Source organism: Scylla paramamosain, chromosome 2, assembly GCF_035594125.1.
Source record: "Scylla paramamosain isolate STU-SP2022 chromosome 2, ASM3559412v1, whole genome shotgun sequence".
NCBI lineage: Eukaryota > Metazoa > Arthropoda > Malacostraca > Decapoda > Portunidae > Scylla > Scylla paramamosain.
In genome coordinates this window covers 39,465,263-39,484,535 of record NC_087152.1, presented here as the reverse complement: position 1 = coordinate 39,484,535, position 19,273 = coordinate 39,465,263, and the positions used below count along the sequence as shown (strand labels likewise).

The 19,273-nt window shown below is 41.1% G+C and overlaps 1 protein-coding gene across 9 annotated transcripts in view; it reads right to left on the bottom strand.

Annotated features, from left to right (window-relative positions):
- LOC135114927 (uncharacterized) overlaps positions 1-19,273 on the bottom strand; it is a 364,637-nt gene that overhangs the window by 338,971 nt on the left and 6,393 nt on the right. For all 9 annotated transcript variants that reach the window (XR_010275727.1, XR_010275726.1, XM_064031235.1 and 6 more), the window contains exon 2: positions 14,482-14,542. Coding sequence is in view for 7 of the 9 variants with exons in the window: in XM_064031235.1 (XP_063887305.1) it covers positions 14,482-14,542 (61 nt within the window). In the remaining 2 variants the exon portion in view is untranslated. The remainder of the gene's footprint in view (positions 1-14,481; positions 14,543-19,273) is intronic.

The window sequence follows — 19,273 nt, the reverse complement described above, 5'->3', positions numbered from 1 at the left end:
GCAGGATTCATGTAGTCGATGGAATTAGGTGTGATATGACTGCCTGAATGTGAGCAGGTCGCACTCTTGATGCAGGAATACGGTGAATATGCTTGATATATTACACTTCAACCTTCCCTCTGGTCTCCTCCATAATTCTCCTATTTGTGTCCTTCGATGCAATGATTATCACGTGTAAACACTAAACTGATGCGGGTTACTTTACACTGGACAGCAAAACATGGCCATGATGTTAGAATACGGTAAATATTCTTGGTATATTCAACCTTCCCTCTCGTCTTCTCTATAATTCTTCCACAGTAACACTTCAGTGTCATGATTATCACCTATATACACCAAACTAATGCGGATTACTTTACGATATAAAGCAAAACGTTGGTATGACACTGGAACACTGTGAATATTCATCAATCTTCATTCTTTCCTTCTGGATAAAATTCTCGCCCTTCGCTGCCACAACTATTACCTATAAACAACGAGCGGTTTACTTTACGCTGGGAAGTAAAATAAGTGACCATCGTGAGCATTATAACAAACACTCATCTTCGGATGAAACCCGTGCCCGGAGAAGTTAAGATAAGCGAGAGAGAGGAGTTAATTCATTGAAAGAGTGAAAGAAAAATTACATACATTGAACTGGCCATAAAGAAAGAAAGTAAAGAGTGAATGTTGTCTTTACCTGTGCATAGATAAGGTAAGAAAATAAAGAGAAAGGGCTGCATTCACCTGTGCAGAGAAACTAAGAAGGAAAAGGAGAGATGCATTCACTGAAACAGAGAGAAAGAAAGGAAGGAAAGAGTGAGAGCTCGGTTTATCTGCGCCCTAAGTAAGTATGAGAAGTAATGAGAAATACATTCACCTCCATAAATAGAAAGAAAGAAAATAATGACGTTAATAGAGAAAGCAAGAAAAAAGACTGGTCCTGCATTTACCTCCGTGTAGAGAAAATTAGAAGGGAAAAAATTACATCCATAAAGAAACCAAGAATGAGAGCCTAATTAACAAATGCATCGGCAAAATGAGACGAAAAACACTTCAAAGGAGCATTTAGAAACCATTATTTTGATTAGAAGGAGGAGGAGGAAGAAGAGACTTGAAAGGTAACAAATGGCGAGTCACAGGGTGCAAACTCGATCAAATTCCCTTCTTGCCGCCTAAACCATCACAGGGGAAGTGGGAGAAAGCATCATCGCCTCTGAGTGTTGGAGTGAGGCAACCTTCAGACCAAAGACACTTCCGGCATTTTCCAGGTGAGATTTCCTGACGTGTTTTTTAAGTCGATCTCTGTGATATTTGTTGTGTGTGTGTATGTGTGTGTGTGTGTGTGTGTGTGTGTGTGTGTGTGTGTGTGTGTGTGTGTGTGTGTGTGTGTGTGTGTAGAGAGAGAGAGAGAGAGAGAGAGAGAGAGAGAGAGAGAGAGAGAGAGAGAGAGAGAGAGAGAGAGAGAGAGAGAGAGAGAGAGAGAGAGAGAGAGAGAGAGAGAGAGAGAGAGAAATATAACCGTATAACGATAGTAAATTAAACAGACATCCAGACATAAAAATAGACAGGTAAACAGACATACATACATACATACATACATACACACATACACGTACATACATACAAACAGACAGACAGACAAAGAAAGAAAGAGAAAAAGAAAAACGAACAAAAAGACAGCCACAAACAACCTGGCAGCTTTCTAGCATCACTAAGAAAAGAAGGGAAGCTGTAACAATAAGAGGATAAACACGTCCCTCGCCTTTCACCATAACATTAAGTACCAGCCCTGCTCCTCCACGCCGCGTAGTTCCCGCCACCACATTCCCTGCGCGACAACAAAAACCCTGGAAGCTGCACTGACAAAGCTGACAATGATCCCAATTTTGTCTCTGGAAATAATTTGTGTTGTGTTGTACCGTATTTTTGCCTACTGTATAGAATTGTATGTGCTGTATATTCTTGCTACTTTTACGCATCTCAGTGTTTCGTGGGCCATCCTGTATGAACGGTTTCCTGTGTCTACCACAAATATACTTACAAAAGTGTGCAAGTTCTTTCAGCTGTCCGAGAATATTAAGTGGTGCCCAGTATAGTGTAACTCTCTCCCAGCTCAGCCATCTTAACCAAATCCATTTTCAAACGATTCAGTCTTGATTAGTTTTAATCTCTATCATGAAAATTACCGGGTGGTTCCGATGTTATTTTCATTATTTTTGAGATAGTGTAACATGAACTCTTTGCCATCAATTGGAAAACACTCGTGAGAACTCGATTTCCCCCCCCCCCCCCTGTTTTGACGCTTCGAAGGTTCATGAGATTCCACAGCATTTGAAAACACGAGCCTTGGTTTTCCCCAGACGACCGAGCCACGAAACCTTTTTGCGACGCCAAACTTCCAGTCATTTCTGCAAACTGTTGTTGACGCAGAAACCAAGAAACAAAAATAGAGAGTTTGAGAAAAAAAAATGGAGGGGAAAACTAGAAACACAGGAGACAAGACACAAGCAAGAAAAAAACAAGGACGATGGAAATAGAAACGAGACACAGAAGGAAAGAATGTACGAACGAGAAAAAAAGAGGCAAAGGAGATAAACAATAGAAACACGACACATGAGAAAAAGAAAAGAAGACAAGGAAAAAAGGAGCAAGGGAGAGGAAAGGAAGAAGCAACGGAAATGAAAAATAGGAACACGAGACAAAAGTGAGGGAAAAAACGAGGAAACAATAAACGAAAGAAATAAAAAAAAACGAAGGAAATAAACAGGAAAATATCAATACTGTTATGATAATTTTCCACGTACAAGAAAGTATTAGTGATTGTTGCTTATCGTGAGACAAAGACAAAGGTGCGATATGTTGTCAGCGTTAATTAATTACTATGAGGAATGAAAGGGATTGTGTGACTTGCTTTTATATTCACTGCTTTTATATTCACTCCATTATAGACGATCCTTACTGTTCCTTCCTTTGAGCCCAGCGACAAGACACACTCAGGTGGTAATAATAAGACGACAGTGTGTGTGTGTGTGTGTGTGTGTGTGTGTGTGTGTGATGCTGGTTCGTATTCTGAAACACTTCCTTCTCTCACACAGAATATTTTCAAAAGGCACAGAAGTAAATAATCGCGTTCTCACTATTTTTTTTTTCTTTAGTGAATGGGCAGAATTCTCGTTAAATTACCACTGCAATCATAGAAACATCCTTGATAACTATCTTGCCTGTCAGTAGAGCTTGATAGAGCTTGATAAAAAAAAGAAAAATAGTCGAGAAGAAACGAAGTTCATTATCGCAATATGAACCAGGCACTGTTATATATTACTACTACTACTACTACTACTATCATTATTAGACAGGTATCATGAAGAGAATTTTTTTTTCCGACTAGTTTCGCTGTTGGTTTCTTTAGAGGAACAATAAATATAACTCGCCTCAAAACACACACACACACAAACTCACTCACTCACTCACTCACTCACTCACTCACTCACTCTCTCTCTCTCTCTCTCTCTCTCTCTCTCTCTCTCTCTCTCTCTCTCTCTCTCTCTCTCTCACTTGTCTCAATGTCTAATCACTTTTATTCGTCTTACTACTATCACGCTCCACGTGGGGGATGAGAAGTGGCAAGCACGATCATGAGAGAAACGCGAGGATCACCTTGGCCAGACACGAGTGTTTGGTTGAGTCATCCAAACACTCTGGTAGACCAATTCCTTAGAGGTGACCAGACGCAGTGGGGTCATCTGTAATCTACATAAAAAATCCATTGTCTGCACACACTCCATAGGTACTGATCAGGAGGAAGAAACCAAGAAGAATTTAACTATTCCTTACTAGCGTCCTCCTCCTCCTTACGCTTCATTAAATACAAATATTAAGTTCTCTTTGTTTAATTTTAATACTGCTTACTAAGAATACTAAACTTCTAAAATATCAATAGATCTTCTCAAAGCGTCTACCCACACGTATATCCTGAGCATAGAAGACTGAATGCTCCTCAGACGTTGCTAACTTCAATGCAGCTTGATTGAGACTGCTACTTATAAGATATCAATACATCTTAAAGTATCTGCCCCCACGTCAATCCGGGGAGCTGACAATGGAATACTCCTCAGACTCGAGCACCTCTTTGGTGGTGAATGTAGAAGGCGACCCTTGATCCAGATGATCAAGACTTTTGCTGCGAGAGCTTAACATCCCCTTCCTTTGAACCATTTAGCCGAGTCAGCAGCTTAACGCCGACTGTTTACGCAGTGTATAATACGTAACAACAGCGGAGCTCGAAATAGAAGGGTGGGCTGAAGCAAAATAACTAGTGGTGATCTAAAATTAGCACTGTATTCTGATCATGCAAACAGCTGCCGGCAGGTGCAATCAGTGGAGGAATATATGATAGACTTTCACAGCGTTGCAAAAGAAATAATAATTATATTCTTCACAGACTGGATTTTTCACAGGTAAGTCGTGGAGGACAGTAATGGAGCGGCACGCCACACAGAGACATACTCTCTTCTTTTGTGCTTAGGGTTTTTTCCGCAGTTTTAATTCCTCTAGTCTGCTAAAAATATAGAAAATAATAAATAAAAAATTATCAATTCTCAAGTTTTGCAAGGTGGTAAGAACACCAGGGGACTTTGGCCTCACAGAAAATGACACACACACAAAAAAAAGGGAGTGCGACATGCCAGCTTCTGAACACTATACCACTGCAAATCTCCGCATTCCTTTCCGACAGGCAACTTGATCCAGACAGCTACAGACCAGACGGCAACACTCAGAAGATACTCCAACACCAAATGCGGGTTGTCACCACCACACACTTCCGCTGCCTCACAAAATCATCTCCCACAACAACTTAACTGATGCGCCTCGTCCACACATGTCTGGGACGCGCCCCACCCAGCTCCTATGAAATGACTAGAGTAATAGTTGGGAATGAACGGCAGCAGCCATTTCATGCAGACAATTTCACAAGCGCGATAAGACTGACCACTGATTCCTCACTACCAAATGTTTGAGACGCAGGCATGCATTCATGACTCTCTCTCTCTCTCTCTCTCTCTCTCTCTCTCTCTCTCTCTCTCTCTCTCTCTCTCTCTCTCTCTCTCTCTCTCTCTCATAAGAAGTATTTTTAAAGGCTACTGAGAATATTAGCTTTTTTTATTTATCTATTTTTTGTTTCTGTTGATGGTGTACGGCTCTTGTTCACCAATGACTATAATCTGGAAAACATCCCTTGCAACTCTATCGGTTTCCACTAAAGTCAATTAAAAGCAGGTGAAACAAGACGCCGAGACGAGGGCGCGACCCCACAAAACCCGCCAAGGAAGACGCTGCATTCCAGTTTTCTTTCTTGGCCTAATCCACCAAGGTAGTAATTACAAACATTAATTGAACCCACCAAACTCAAGAACATTTATAATTTGCGCGAGGGAAATTACAGAGACCCCACGGAAGAAGAGGGCAGGTTTCCATTCCTGCGGCTGCGTCCCTCACGCCAGCGAGGCATCATGATTACTGCTGGTGCTCAAAACAATAAATAAATGAATAAATAAATGTATAAATAAATAAAAATAGCTGTACATTGTATCTTAGGTAATTCGTGCGCTTTCCCTCCTTGGCTTCTGAGGAAATTCCCTAGATAAGTTATTAATATTTTTGTTTGGAATAATTTCGCTACCTTCTGGTGTTCATTTACCATAACTTTTCATTGTGGGTGCGCAATAAAGGTACTGCTTTATACTTTATTTATATATCCACCTAAGCTTCCTTCACATATTGCTCACTTCATGCTAAGGTTGCAGCTGAAATAATCTCGTTTCGGTAATACGCGTACAGTATAAAGAGGGGAGCATAACGCGGGTATATTGTGTTTCATTAGTAGCTTTATGGCGGGATTCAAATCCATCTTGTACTCCGGATGTATTGAGGTCAAGCAGCGTACTTATTAGCAGCATCAGTAGTAGTAGTAGTAGTAGTAGTAGTAGTAGTAGTAGTAGTTAATAGGAGGAGGAAAACTTTCAAGGACTTTTTTTTTTTTCTTGTGTTAAATCAAGCAAGGATACTCAGATGCCAGTGATCGGCGCCACCAAGACCAGGGGGCGACTAACTAAGCCTCCACAAATTAAGAGGCTGATCATCTAAGCCTCACAGAAGAGTTATAGTACACAGCCTACCGAAAGCTTTACGCAAAGAACAAAAATAAATAACAAATCAATAAACATAATGATAATAATAATAATAATAATAATAATAATAATAATAATAATAATAATAATAATAATAATGATAATGATAATAATAATAATAATAATAATAATAATAATAATAATAATAATATGAAGAAGAAGAAGAATGTTTTTCTTATAAATCAGAAAAAACAACCTGAATGCTCGCTCAAAAAATGGATATGACAGAAACAATTGACCGATATAGGAGATTACATCAAAGGTTACGCAGACAAGATTCTTATGGTCTGTAATCTGCAAAGGACTACAAGATCAAGTTCAGGTTAGATTAAATATATATATATATATATATATATATATATATATATATATATATATATATATATATATATATATATATATATATATATATATATATATATATATATATATATATATATATATAAAGACAAAGACACAGCGAGAAATTGCCTCACAAACAGAGTGATAAATGGCAGCAATAGAGTCAGTAATCGTGTCATTAGTACCGGATCAATAAGGAGCGTTTAAAGAAAACTGGACGAATTTATGGAAAGAAATGATAGGTAGGCACAAGTATTTATGTTTTGTACAGGATTTACCACATGAACGCCAAATGATTTTCTTTGCATCTTCCTTACGTTCCTATGCTCTTAAAAATAGCTCTTACGAGAAACTGAACCCTTTTAAAAGCACATGCAGCGAAAAAAAAAAAAAAAAGTAGCAGTGAAAAGGCAAGGCTAGTTACAATATAATTACAGAGTTTTGCGAGTCTGTCTCAACACAAACGCATTTTCAATCAGCTCACTCTTTGCCATTAACCCAGATCGTGCGCCCCACTTCCCCTGATCGCTTTGAAAGCTCTCCTTCACTCTTTTCTCTCCTGCAGCACAGAACGTTTCTATACCACTTACTTTTGTGCTAATGTTCAAATTCACCGAGTCCATTATCACTATTGTACCGTAAGTGTGTGTGTGTGTGTGTGTGTGTGTGTGTGTGTGTGTGTGTGTGTGTGTGTGTGTGTGTGTGTGTGTGTGTGTGTTTTGTGTGTGAATACAACTTTTTACAGCTCATTTTTGTTTTATCTAATGCTTATAATAATGCTTATGTTCCAATGTAATTAATCAGTAACTATTTAAAAAGAATATGTACAATATAAAATTATCGTCAGTAAACCCTATAATGCAATCAAATGTGTGTGTGTGTGTGTGTGTGTGTGTGTGTGTGTGTGTGTGTGTGTGTGTGTGTGTGTGTGTGTGTGATTTGCGTCGTACAAGATAAATTGCTTTTCTTCTATTTTTTGCTGATTGGAAAAAAAAACCCGGTGAATTACCCATTGTTCGATATAAAACTAAGGAAAAAATTACACTGGGAGTCTTAATAAATCATTTGCTTAAATCCTTTGTTTATGACTCTCTCTCTCTCTCTCTCTCTCTCTCTCTCTCTCTCTCTCTCTCTCTCTCTCTCTCTCTCTCTCTCTCTCTCTCTCTCTCTCTCTCTCTGTCATGTATACATCTTTCCTCTTCTTATTCTTCGTATCTTCTATTTATGCTAACCCTTTTACTTCCGCCACGCCGTAACGCTATGCACAAAAGCATCATTCATCCATTCCCTCTCCCTTCTCACTCACTCACTTCACTCAAACAACAAACAGCAAAAGTCACGGACATGCTGAGCTTCGACTAATTATTCCGACCTCTCGCTTCCTGAAAACTATATCTACATAATGAAGTTTCTGGTAACAAGCTTTCCTCCTTGCTCTTAATTTTCAATGAGTGTTTTGCTCCTCGCCTGCCGATGACTTTATAATAAATGCAGGTGAGGCAGTATGTTTCGCGCTATACTGAATTCTGCATGGAAATAAAATCGACGTGAGAATCAGGTGACTTCAATTCTCAGAGCCAATAATCAGATAAGATAAGAAATAGCGGGTTAAGGCTTGAGAGAGAGAGAGAGAGAGAGAGAGAGAGAGAGAGAGAGAGAGAGAGAGAGAGAGAGAGAGAGAGAGAGAGAGAGAGAGAGAGGCTTGATCTCAGTGTGGTAGATGAATCAGGTTGTTAGTGCCGAGTCAATAAGGATTTTAAGTTTAGACAAAGGTGTCGATGAGGATGATACGTGGAAACTGGTCGACATGTTAATAATTCATATCCAGGGAGAGCCACGTGTAAGACTGGCGGCTTCTGTCGGCTTTCCTTATTTGCTTATGGTATTATTAGTATGTTCGTGTAAGTAAATCCCCAGAATTCCCAAGCGCCAGGAAGACATTATTTAGTGGATGACTTTAAAAGGAATACCATGAAGAGCGTTGGTAAGGAATGAAAAATAAAACCACCTTAAAAAAAAATAATTGGGAAAATACATCTGCAGGTCTTTCGTGAGTTTTGATTCTATTGTATTGTGTTTTTTTTTTTGAGTACTGACTTGTGTATTGACTGCGTGTTGTTGTATATTAACTGTGTATTGCTGTGTTTCTGACTAGCTTTTTAACCTTCCACTGCCACGTTCGTCTATTATTAATGTTCAGAGGGTATTTAAAAAGCGTTTCCATGGACACAGAGAAAACGGAGGGAATAGGAAGTTCATTTTGTCTTCTCAAGGCTAGAGGAATATTAATCTAACCTAGTATGGTGCAAAAAAATAAGTGTTTGAAAGGTTGCTGATGGCCTTGGAGAAAAGAAAACATCTAGCTGTGAATTAGTGAAGAAATTTTGCGTTTTTTTTTCTTTACTCATTTATTCATTTCTTTATCTACTTATTAATTTATTTGTCTATTTTATTTACGTAGCATTCATTTATTATTCATTTATTTATTCGTTTCTTTATTTATTTTCTTTTCATTTGCCAGTTTCATCTCCATGACACTTGTACAAAACAAATGTATAAACAAATGAAAATAACGGTGCGTATGAAAAACGAGGCACGCATTTCGTCACCTACAAAAGTAATGGAGTCGCCAGCCTGTTGGATTTATGTATTTATGGAAACGGAGGGGAGGGAAAAAATTAATGAAAACAGTAAAACTTTTCCCATACGAAACTCGCGTGACTGAACACCGAATGATGACGATGATGGACACAGCAACTCTCTGCCCGCGTCTGTTTTGCCCCGTTTCTGTGATCTGAAGCGTTTTAAGAGAAGCGTTATGAAACATTTCTGGAACTAAATTCGCCTCTATTTCAGATTATTTTTTTTTCCGGGAACTTAGCAGTCACACACACACACACGCACACACACACACACACACACACACACACACACACACACACACACACGCACACACACACCAGTTTTATGCCCTTGGTCGGTCTCTTTCAGGCGTATGTATCAAAAAATTAAAAACTGCAAGAGAACAAAGATGCGGGAACAAAAATAGAATCTGCTTTGCAACTTGCTTTTTTTTTTTTTCAGACCGTTCACGTTCATTGAAGAGACGCGAAAAAAAGACTAAACACACAAAATATTACTGGCGTTACTGCTTCCTGTTTAATTGATATGGAATTAAAGTTTCCGGCAGACAGACAGAGAGAGAGAGAGAGAGAGAGAGAGAGAGAGAGAGAGAGAGAGAGAGAGAGAGAGAGAGAGAGAGAGAGAGAGAGAAATTTAAATCATCCTTTTATGAAACGGAAAAGACACAAGCCTTTGTTTTTTGCTTACTTGATATAGAAATAACGCTCCTGTGTGTGTGTGTGTGTGTGTGTGTGTGTGTGTGTGTGTGTGTGTGTGTGTGTGTGTGTGTGTGTGTGTGTGTGTGTGTGTAAATTCTTTTATGACACGGAAGAGACACGGAGGCATATTCAATCCATTTAAACCCAACAAGGATGCAATAATATTTAGAAATAGGAGAGAAACAGGAACTCAAGTAGGACAAGTTTACGGAAGCAGAGAAGATGAAAGAGGCAGAGAAGGGCACATCAAGCGCCGCGGAGGAAGAGAACAACGCATGGCACATTTTTTAAAGTATTAATTAAACGCTTTCTTTTTTTTTCTCTCTTTTTTTCTTTCTGTGACCTCTGATCAGCCTCGCCCACACGTGAAGAAAAAGAAAATATAAAAACTAATATGCTGGAGGTGGAGTGAGCGGAACAAGCATTAGTTAGACAGAACAAACGAAGAGCGGAAAGCGCAGGAAAGGGGCCTACCTGGTGAAAGACGGGGAATTGACAAGACTCGGTGGAAAGGAAGAAATAAAACTGCTTCCAGATAGATACGTTACAAGGATGCACGGACGGGGAGGGGACAAGATTCGTGCATAGGGAAAAAGAAGAAGAGAGACAATAGGAGAGTTTTAAAATAATGAATGGAGAAAGAGAAGAAGTGAAAAGCAAAGAGAGCAGAGAATCGAGCAACGGAAAAGGAAAAGGGGACAGGTACAATAGTTGAATTATAAAGGTTTCTGACACAGTAAGAGGAAATACAATGACAATGACAAGAAGCGGAAGAAAAATACAATGACAAAACACTGCAATTTTCGTAAACCTCTTGATAACTTTTACTGCTGGAGATTTTTTTTTTTTTTTTTTTCACAATAACCAACAACTTTTGGAGAAATTTCCGTAATACAGACTAATTAAACACTTCTGTAGTCAGGAAAACAAAAACTAACCACTTACTTCTTCTCTTTCTTTGTGTTTATCCAATTTCTATCCAATGCCGAGTGTTAACAAAGGACGACCATAGGAAATAAATGGTTAAACACTGACAGCAGGCGGGGAGGGCAGTGGGAGGCAGGATCAATACCCCAGCCTTGACAGAGGAAGATGTGGTTTGTCGGTATATGAAATGGAGACATATAAACAAACTAAGTAGACCATCAGAAATCACCTGGAAGTTGGCGGATGTTTTCAGATGGATAAGGAAACACCTGACCCCCGCAACACAGGAGAAAGGTTTAAAGGGAGATGTTGAACTGCGCACGTATATTTAAAGACTAAAGACGCGTATTCTGAAACGCTATGCCCTCTCACCTTGACTATTTTCAAGGCCACAGAGATGATTAGCAGGATTCTCAGGAGTTTTTATCCGGTTAGTAATGTAGATATATTGTTAATCTGTCTCTAGAACCACAGAAGCATCCTTAAAAACCCGTGTCACCTTTAACTAGAGCCTTTTCAAAGTAATAGTCGGGGTTCAGGCGCAGAAACGTTTCAGAATATGGCACTAAAAGATACACACTAGAATCTGGCGCGAACGTAGGTGTTATATGAACAGGACACATGACGGAAGTGATGAAAATGTTACGAAATAAAGAAGAGAGTGCGAGGAATGGTTTATTAAGTGCAGGTGATGCAATCTGTCCATTCAGAGTGTGAGGTGGGTAGTCATATACAGAGCCGCTGACTCGCGCCTGTTGGTTCTACACTCTTGTCGGGTTCCCTTGACTCCCGGTGGCCCATGAGAGCAACGCAAGACAGACGAGATGTTCGGTGGTCTTTAAACAATATTATACAATGCATCATAATAACTCTTACCTAGAAAGCTATTACAAGCTAACCATAGAAACTTGGCTTGAAAGGAGCTCTATACAGAACACGACGTGAAAGAAGCTCTACGTAGAATGTTTATTATAATGTGAATATTTCGTAAGTACCTAGTGGGATTTGAACGCTGACGTGCAACACTCAATGTTCCTAAGACCGTCGCGCTATCCACAGGGCCATGTGAGCCCCAACAAACCTAAAAGTAAACAGGATATATTTAAACACAGTATTTCTCTGTGTTCATGCTGCACCAAAAGTTCAATGAGAATTACTGCTGTCAGTTTTAATGTGAACATTCAAATTCACAATGATAATAAGATAAAATCAGGTAATATGGTTAATGCTGCACCAAAAGTTCAATGAAAATTACTGCTGTCAATTTTAATGTGAACATTCAAATTCACAATGATAATAAGATAAAATCAGGTAATATGGACTTGTGGGAGTATCAGTCATGGCGTGAAAATAGTAGATGTGCGGTGGAGATTCCTTGGGTCTGGAGGCGCCTGTGGGATCCCTCCCATCCTCCCATGAGATGCCTTGCCTGGTGAATGGCACACGCGCTGCACCACCACCATCACCACCACAACACACCATTGCGCCTATCCATTCTGCAGCACGAGAAGTACTCAGCCCAGAGACCCACGGATTGCTTTATTCGTAATTCACGGCGATTCCCAACATAGAAATCAACATCATCCCAAAAAAGCTGGTGACGGTCTGTTGGCAGCCGAGTGTTCATCAAGCTCTCACTTGTTGTACACACAGGATTTACTTATCAGCAGAAAGAAAGATTCCGACTGGGAAGAAGGGCAGCGTGGAGAGGAATCAAACAGGAGAGGGTAGGGGACAAGGGGAGGCCGAGCGCGTTTTTTTTTTTTTTTTTTACACGTCCTATAAATATTGTAAGTCACCGCCCAGTAAACTATCATAGAACTTACAAGTCATCTTAGCGACAGTGTGTGTGTGTGTGTGTGTGTGTGTGTGTGTGTGTGTGTGTGTGTGTGTGTGTGTGTAGGACAGTTGTCATTGATAAGAGAAATTATAGTCATAAATACAGTAACAGTCTGTGACATGATCACTAATCTCTACCGTACTCTCGTACTCTTCTTCCTCACTCCTTTTATTACTTGTCATTTCATCTCTCCTTCCTATACATTTCTGGAGAGGGAGGGAGGGAGGGAGGGAGGAGGGGTGGAGGGAGGGAGGGAGGGAAGGAGGGGGATGGGGGAGGGGGGGAGGGATGGAGAGAGAGAGAGAGAGAGAGAGAGAGAGAGAGAGAGAGAGAGAGAGAGAGAGAGAGAGAGAGAGAGAGGCGCGTCAGCAAGAGTGTGAAACTTTGTCCAGCTTCTGTCCATTTGAATGTTGTTGTTACTCTTATTAGTATCATAATAATTACTGAAATGACAAATGCAAGAATAATAATCATCATCATAACGTACATTATTCTTTTTTCATGCCTGCAATTCATGAGGCGCGCACACACACACACACACACACACACACATTTTCATAGTGACCCAAAACTAGAGAGATGCTGAACAGCGACCGGTACGAAACATTCTCGGCTGACAACCTCCCGCTACACATCACCAAGCACTTATTAAGGCTCGTATTCAGAAACGCTATGCTCTCTTACCACAACTATTTTCAAAGGCCACAGAGATGACCTTTTTGTTGATCTATCAGTAAACCTATAAAAATACCCTTAAAAACTCGTGTAACTTCAACTGGAACCTTCAGAAAGTACCGTAGATAAGCCGCAGAAGTGTTTGAGAATCAGGTCCGAATGCGCCCTGCTAGCCTTCTTTGCATAATAACGGATTCACACACACGCACGCACACACACAAAAAAACTGGTACACAACTGCCACGCTCTCGACTGATACAGATAGCGCGACACAAAAGTTGGGTAGCGGCACACATACACAGAAGCATTCCAGCCAACCATCCCCGTGAGCTTTTTGTGCCGGCGTCTGCGAGAAGTATTCAGGTGCAACGTGATACCCGAGACCAAGGCAAAACAGAGCAGAATTTATTTACTGGCACGTTACACTTAAGTTATCTGGGAATAAAGCAACACCTACTAAACAGACACACCTCACTTAACACAAGTATCTTCATTTCAGCACAAGACGCTCCCACTCAGGTGTCTTGCTTCTCCATCACGGGCCACGAGGCGCTACAGATGTTGATAAGCTGCTTTGTCCACCGGAATCCATACAGTCAAGGTTTGTCGATCTTCAAGACCCCCTCTTTAGTTGATAAGCTGCCCTGCCCGGTGGAATCCATTCAGCAAGGGTTTGTCGATCTTCCAGGCTCGGCTCCCCGTCAGTCGCCAATCCCTCACAGACACTCTTCCTTTCTGGCCAAGCAAGGATGAGTTCAAACGCGTGGTGGTATTTCTGCCTTTAAAGTACTCAACAGCAAAAGTAGTCAATGGGCTTCTGACACTTGAATCTTATTAATAACGAGAAAACCTTGATCTTGATCTTGCTTAGTCGTCTTCTAATGTAATGGTACAGAGTTGCGTGTGTGGATCATTCTCTAAGGCCGAAAGATCAGGTTTGTATCGCGGAGCACAAAACGCTGTAAATCTGCGCAGAAATTTTTACTAGCATGGACAATGATTAACGCGTCAAAAGTCAGATTAATTCAGTGAATTTCAGTTCAAATACTAATACGACCGTATGTAGCTATTCATTTTCTTTCTGGTTACTTTGTCAGTAGCCAACTATCGTTTCGCGTCCACCTTGCTCTCTTCACGCCGCCTCACGCAGACCTTCACCTCACAAAACAAGAATCAGTGTTCTTACCTTCCTCCCACGCCACATATAATCCCGCCTCTGCACTGGCCGGCACCTGCTCTCACTACACCTGTGGAGGAAAAGAAATATATCAGTATTTTGTTGTGACCGCTTTTTTGTTAACACTACAGCCACTTCCGTAACAGACAGGACAAAGGTAACGAGAGGACAGGCTGGTGACAGATGGCCATGGCGATTTGAAGCGGAGTGTTTTCTTTTATGACCCGTTCTCTTATTTCCCGGAACCAAATGTAAAGCTCGCTCTTGATGTATTGAATAAAGCTTCGACACAATAAACCTTTAGTCTTGAAAGAAAAATATAACAAGACAAAACTGCCATAGTGAATACTGTGTCCGCTAGAAACACCACACACGTAACCCCGTCAGTAAAACATTATATGACACATTCACACATCGAACTAGTGTGTCAATAATTGCCCTGTGGTGCCTAACAAAGCATTCCCTGTTGCTCCTCAGGATATTCAACGCTGGCAGCCTTCGATCAATTAAGCTACAGCGTGTCAAAATAATGACAATGTGGCGCCTAACAAAACATTTCCTGTTATTCCTCACAGTTCACTGATGGCAGGATTTGATAAGTGCGAGTATAGCAAATCAACACACAGCACCAGCGAATGCAAAATAACATCAATGTAAATGCACAACACTTCCTGAAGGCGCCTGTTTGTGTAAGTGACAATTTAAAACCCGACAAAATGAAGTACACATCTATGAGCCTCACTTTCTAAAAACATAAATAGTACGTATCAGTATCAGTATTTCAGGCACTGCAGTGTAATAATATTTGTCAGCGTTGCATTCACGTGTCTAGACAACCACTAAGAGACGCTCGCGACAGACTGTATAATCCTCTGCCGTATTAACAAAGATTCTTAACTATGGAGGTTTGACTCAGACCAACTCTTATGCTTAGAGTTGTGCTTAACTTCTCAAGTCGTGCTGAGTTTAGGTCTTAAATTCAAGACAGGTCCGGTGGTAGATTAACTTAAAAGAGTTACGCTAAGACTGAGTTAACCAAACAAAGACCGCCGACTGTCGAGCCACCTCAAGAATTACATTAATTATCAGCCCCATAAGGATGTTCTCGATGACCTGAGTGACACTGAACTGTTGGACATATATCGACTAGACCCGCAGGATTTGTGACAGATTTGGCGGGGGATGTCTTGGAGAGCCCCACAGGAAGGAGTAATGCAATGACGCTAGTAATTAAAATAATTACAGTGTTATTTAGGAAACGGGAAATGCAGCTGTGCAGCAGTGATGACTTTGGGTCTTCCTGTATCCTGCTATTAGCGTGTCTCATTTACTTTCTTAGTAGTCGAGCCTCTTCCAGCTTTTTTGTGCCGTGAGTGAGTGAAGCCACTCAGGGCACATCTTTCCTCATAATACTTGCTGGACGAGGAAGGAGTCTCGCCATCGGTTCTGCTGGGTTTCCTCTATTGGCCTTTTCGACCTTAGGGGTCATCATCTCCACACTATAGAAGAAGGATAGAAAAGGAGACGCTGCTGAGTAGGAGTGATGGGACAACGCTGGCTCAAGGACCTAAGCGCAGACAAAACAAAACAAAATAAAAGCCCTTGCTCAGGATCTAATTTACTTAATAAAAAAAAACTACAAATTTATGGGCTCATATTCTTACAAAATCGTTGATAAATTATCATTTTTGTTATTTAATCCAAAAAATAAAAAGATCGCACTATTAACTCGAAATTAAGAAATATAAGATTTTACTGTTTTGCTCTTTCATCATTTCATACTGGGACTTAAGAGTTCGTCTCAGCACAGCTTTAAGCATGCTTAGGAGATAAGAACGTCTAAGCAGAAGGCTGAGACGAACTCTGAGAATCTTGTTTTTGATACGGCCCCTGGCTCACAACAGACTGTATAATCTTGCATTACGTCACCCGAGACTTCCCTGGAGATCTGGCAAGCACCTTTACCGGAAACAAGTGCAGGATCACATCCTTCACTCTCTTTGTTGAATGCGAGTTTCTGCTTCTCGCTACGCTTCACAGAATTCGCACTGTGAGAGATAGTTTTCTTTTTCCCTTTCACTGAGATATGCATCAGTTCACAGCACTAACATTACTGTACACAATCTTTAAGAGCACCTATATAAAAGAAAAAGGAACGAAAAGAATGCGTTTTTGAGTATCTAGCCAATGTAATGCTTAGAGATGGATGCTGAACGAGAGGAAACGTGTCAAGAGTGGTTTATGATGAAGGAACACGTGCCAATTACCAGTGGAAGAATTATAGAAGCACCTCTTTGTCGCCTCTTCCCTGTGGTCACGATATAAGAGGTAGTGTCTGTCGGGTGGAAATATTCAGAGTTGGCTGTGGAATGAAAGGAAATGTGTTCAGAGTGGCTTGTAATGCAGGAACCAAAAGCATAATGGCAGTGGAAGAGTTAACGAAGCACCTCTGTCAACCGTCCCCTGTGGTCACTATATAAAAGGTAACATGCATCGAGTGGAAATGTTTAGAGACTGATCTTGAACGAAAGGAAATGTCAGAGTGGTTTGTAATGAAGGGATCCAGACCCCGTACAGCAGTGAAAGGGTTGATTAACAAAGCATCTCCTCGTCGATTCCTCCCTGTGATTATGTAAAAGGCAGTATATATGGAGAAAACCAGTTGAGGGAAGAAGATCGAGGGGAAGACAGATTGAGACGGTAGAACTGCAAAAGATGAGGGTCACAGAGAAAGATGCAAGACAGAAACAACTGGAGGAGACTCGTACATGGCGCCAACCCCTGACTCTAGGTAAACGGCAAAAGGAAGGTATATGGAGTGGAAATATATTAATTACGTAATGTATACACTCATATTTACCTCTTGGCCCCATAAAACATCCAATGCGGCCGCAGTTTATTGCCGATGGTGAGTATGATTTCAATAATTAATCCTGCTACACCACCCGTTACTCAAAATTGCATTAGTTTATTACCAATGCGATTATTCATGATAAAAATGCAAATTTCAAATATTAGCTTATGGAGATGAGGGGCTCTGCACGGCGCTCGCCCACCGATTGACAGGCCAGTGCTCTCATACAAAGACTAATCAGTGTGTGCTACCTGCCATGCTCTCCTGCTGTAAATCTTGCAAGTGATGATGTCTGTTTATGGTAATGATGTAATTATCAATGCATCTCTCTCTCTCTCTCTCTCTCTCTCTCTCTCTCTCTCTCTCTCTCTCTCTCTCTCTCTCTCTCTCTCTCTCTCTCTCTCTCTCTCTCTCTCTCTCTCTCTCTCTCTCTCTCTCATCAGTAGAATAACTACCTACATTAAGCTGGTTTCCGGTTGTCTGTTTTCTCTCTCCTGTTTTTCCATGAATGTTACGCAGCACTTTTGGTTTCCCCATGGAAGCAACACAGCGCATGTTTTCCCACGCGGTGATGTCTGAGTTTACCATGCCGCTATTCTGAACCAGGACTTGTTGTGCCACGCGTATCACCGGCCTCCAGGATTGTTTCACTTCTCTCAGATGAGGGAAGTTTCAAAACACTCATCCTTCAATTTTTGACTACAGCTTTGGACCCTTTTCTGGGACTGGCATCTCAGCGGACTTTTTTTTTTTTTTTTTGGATTTTTGTTGCCCTTGGTCAGTGTCCCTCCTACATAATAAAAAAAATAAATAAAAAGATAACATGACAAACCGCTGCCAGAATTCAGTACGTGCATATAACATTCATAACATTCCTGCCAACTTCAAGCGACTTTCATTACCGTTGTGCTCAGTATGTGGATAATGCAGCATTAATCCTTTCATTTTTCCTTTATGTCTCTGGCCAAGGGATACAAAAACACAGAAGAAAAAAAAGACTTGCTGAATAAAGACCCACTGAAAAGGAACACAAAAGCTTACTAGATTTTTTTTTTTTTCTTCTTCTTCATTCTTAACCAAATGTGATGCCGATTTTAAAGTATGATTCCTAAAGCTTCCAGTATCAACAACAGGGCTGAGAAGGCATATATGTAATATATATATATATATATATATATATATATACGAGGTGTGTCATTAAAATTCCAGGACTGGTGCCACACAAGTTTTATTTCACATCCAGGCTACAAACTATAGGTTATCTCCTTCGAAGTAATCCCCCTGGCACCGCATGCACTTGTCCATCCTTCTCTGCCAGGCTTGCATGCACTGCTGGAAGGATTCTTGCGGGATGCTCCTCAGCTCCGTCGTCACGGCCTTTTTGATGTCGTCCGCATCATCAAAACGGGTCCCCTTCATGACCTCCTTGAGCTTGGGGAAGAGGAAGAAGTCGCACGGAGCGAGGTCAGGTGAGTAGGGCGGTTGCTCCAGCACGGCGATGTTCTTCTTGGCCAAGAACTCTCTGATGCTCAGGGCATTGTGAGCAGGCGCATTGTCGTGGTGAAGCAGCCACGAGTTGCCCTGCCACAACTCCCGCCTCTTCTCGCGCACTGCACGAAGCAGACGCCGCAGTACTTCTTTGTACACATGTTGGTTGACTGTCTGGCCCTGTGGCAAGAACTCGCAGTGGACGATGCCCCTCACATCGAAGAAAGCGAACAACATGACCTTGAAGCTGGACCTGGACTGCCTTGCTTTCTTCGGCCGTGGCGACGCCGGACTCTTCCATTGAAGGCTCTGGCGTTTGGTCTCCGGGTCGTACTCAAATACCCAGGACTCATCGCCGGTGATGACTCTCCTGAGCAAGTCTGGTTCAGTTTCCAGACGCTCGAGGATGTCCTGACACACCTGCATGCGTCGTCCCTTCTGGTCATCGTTCAGGAGTCT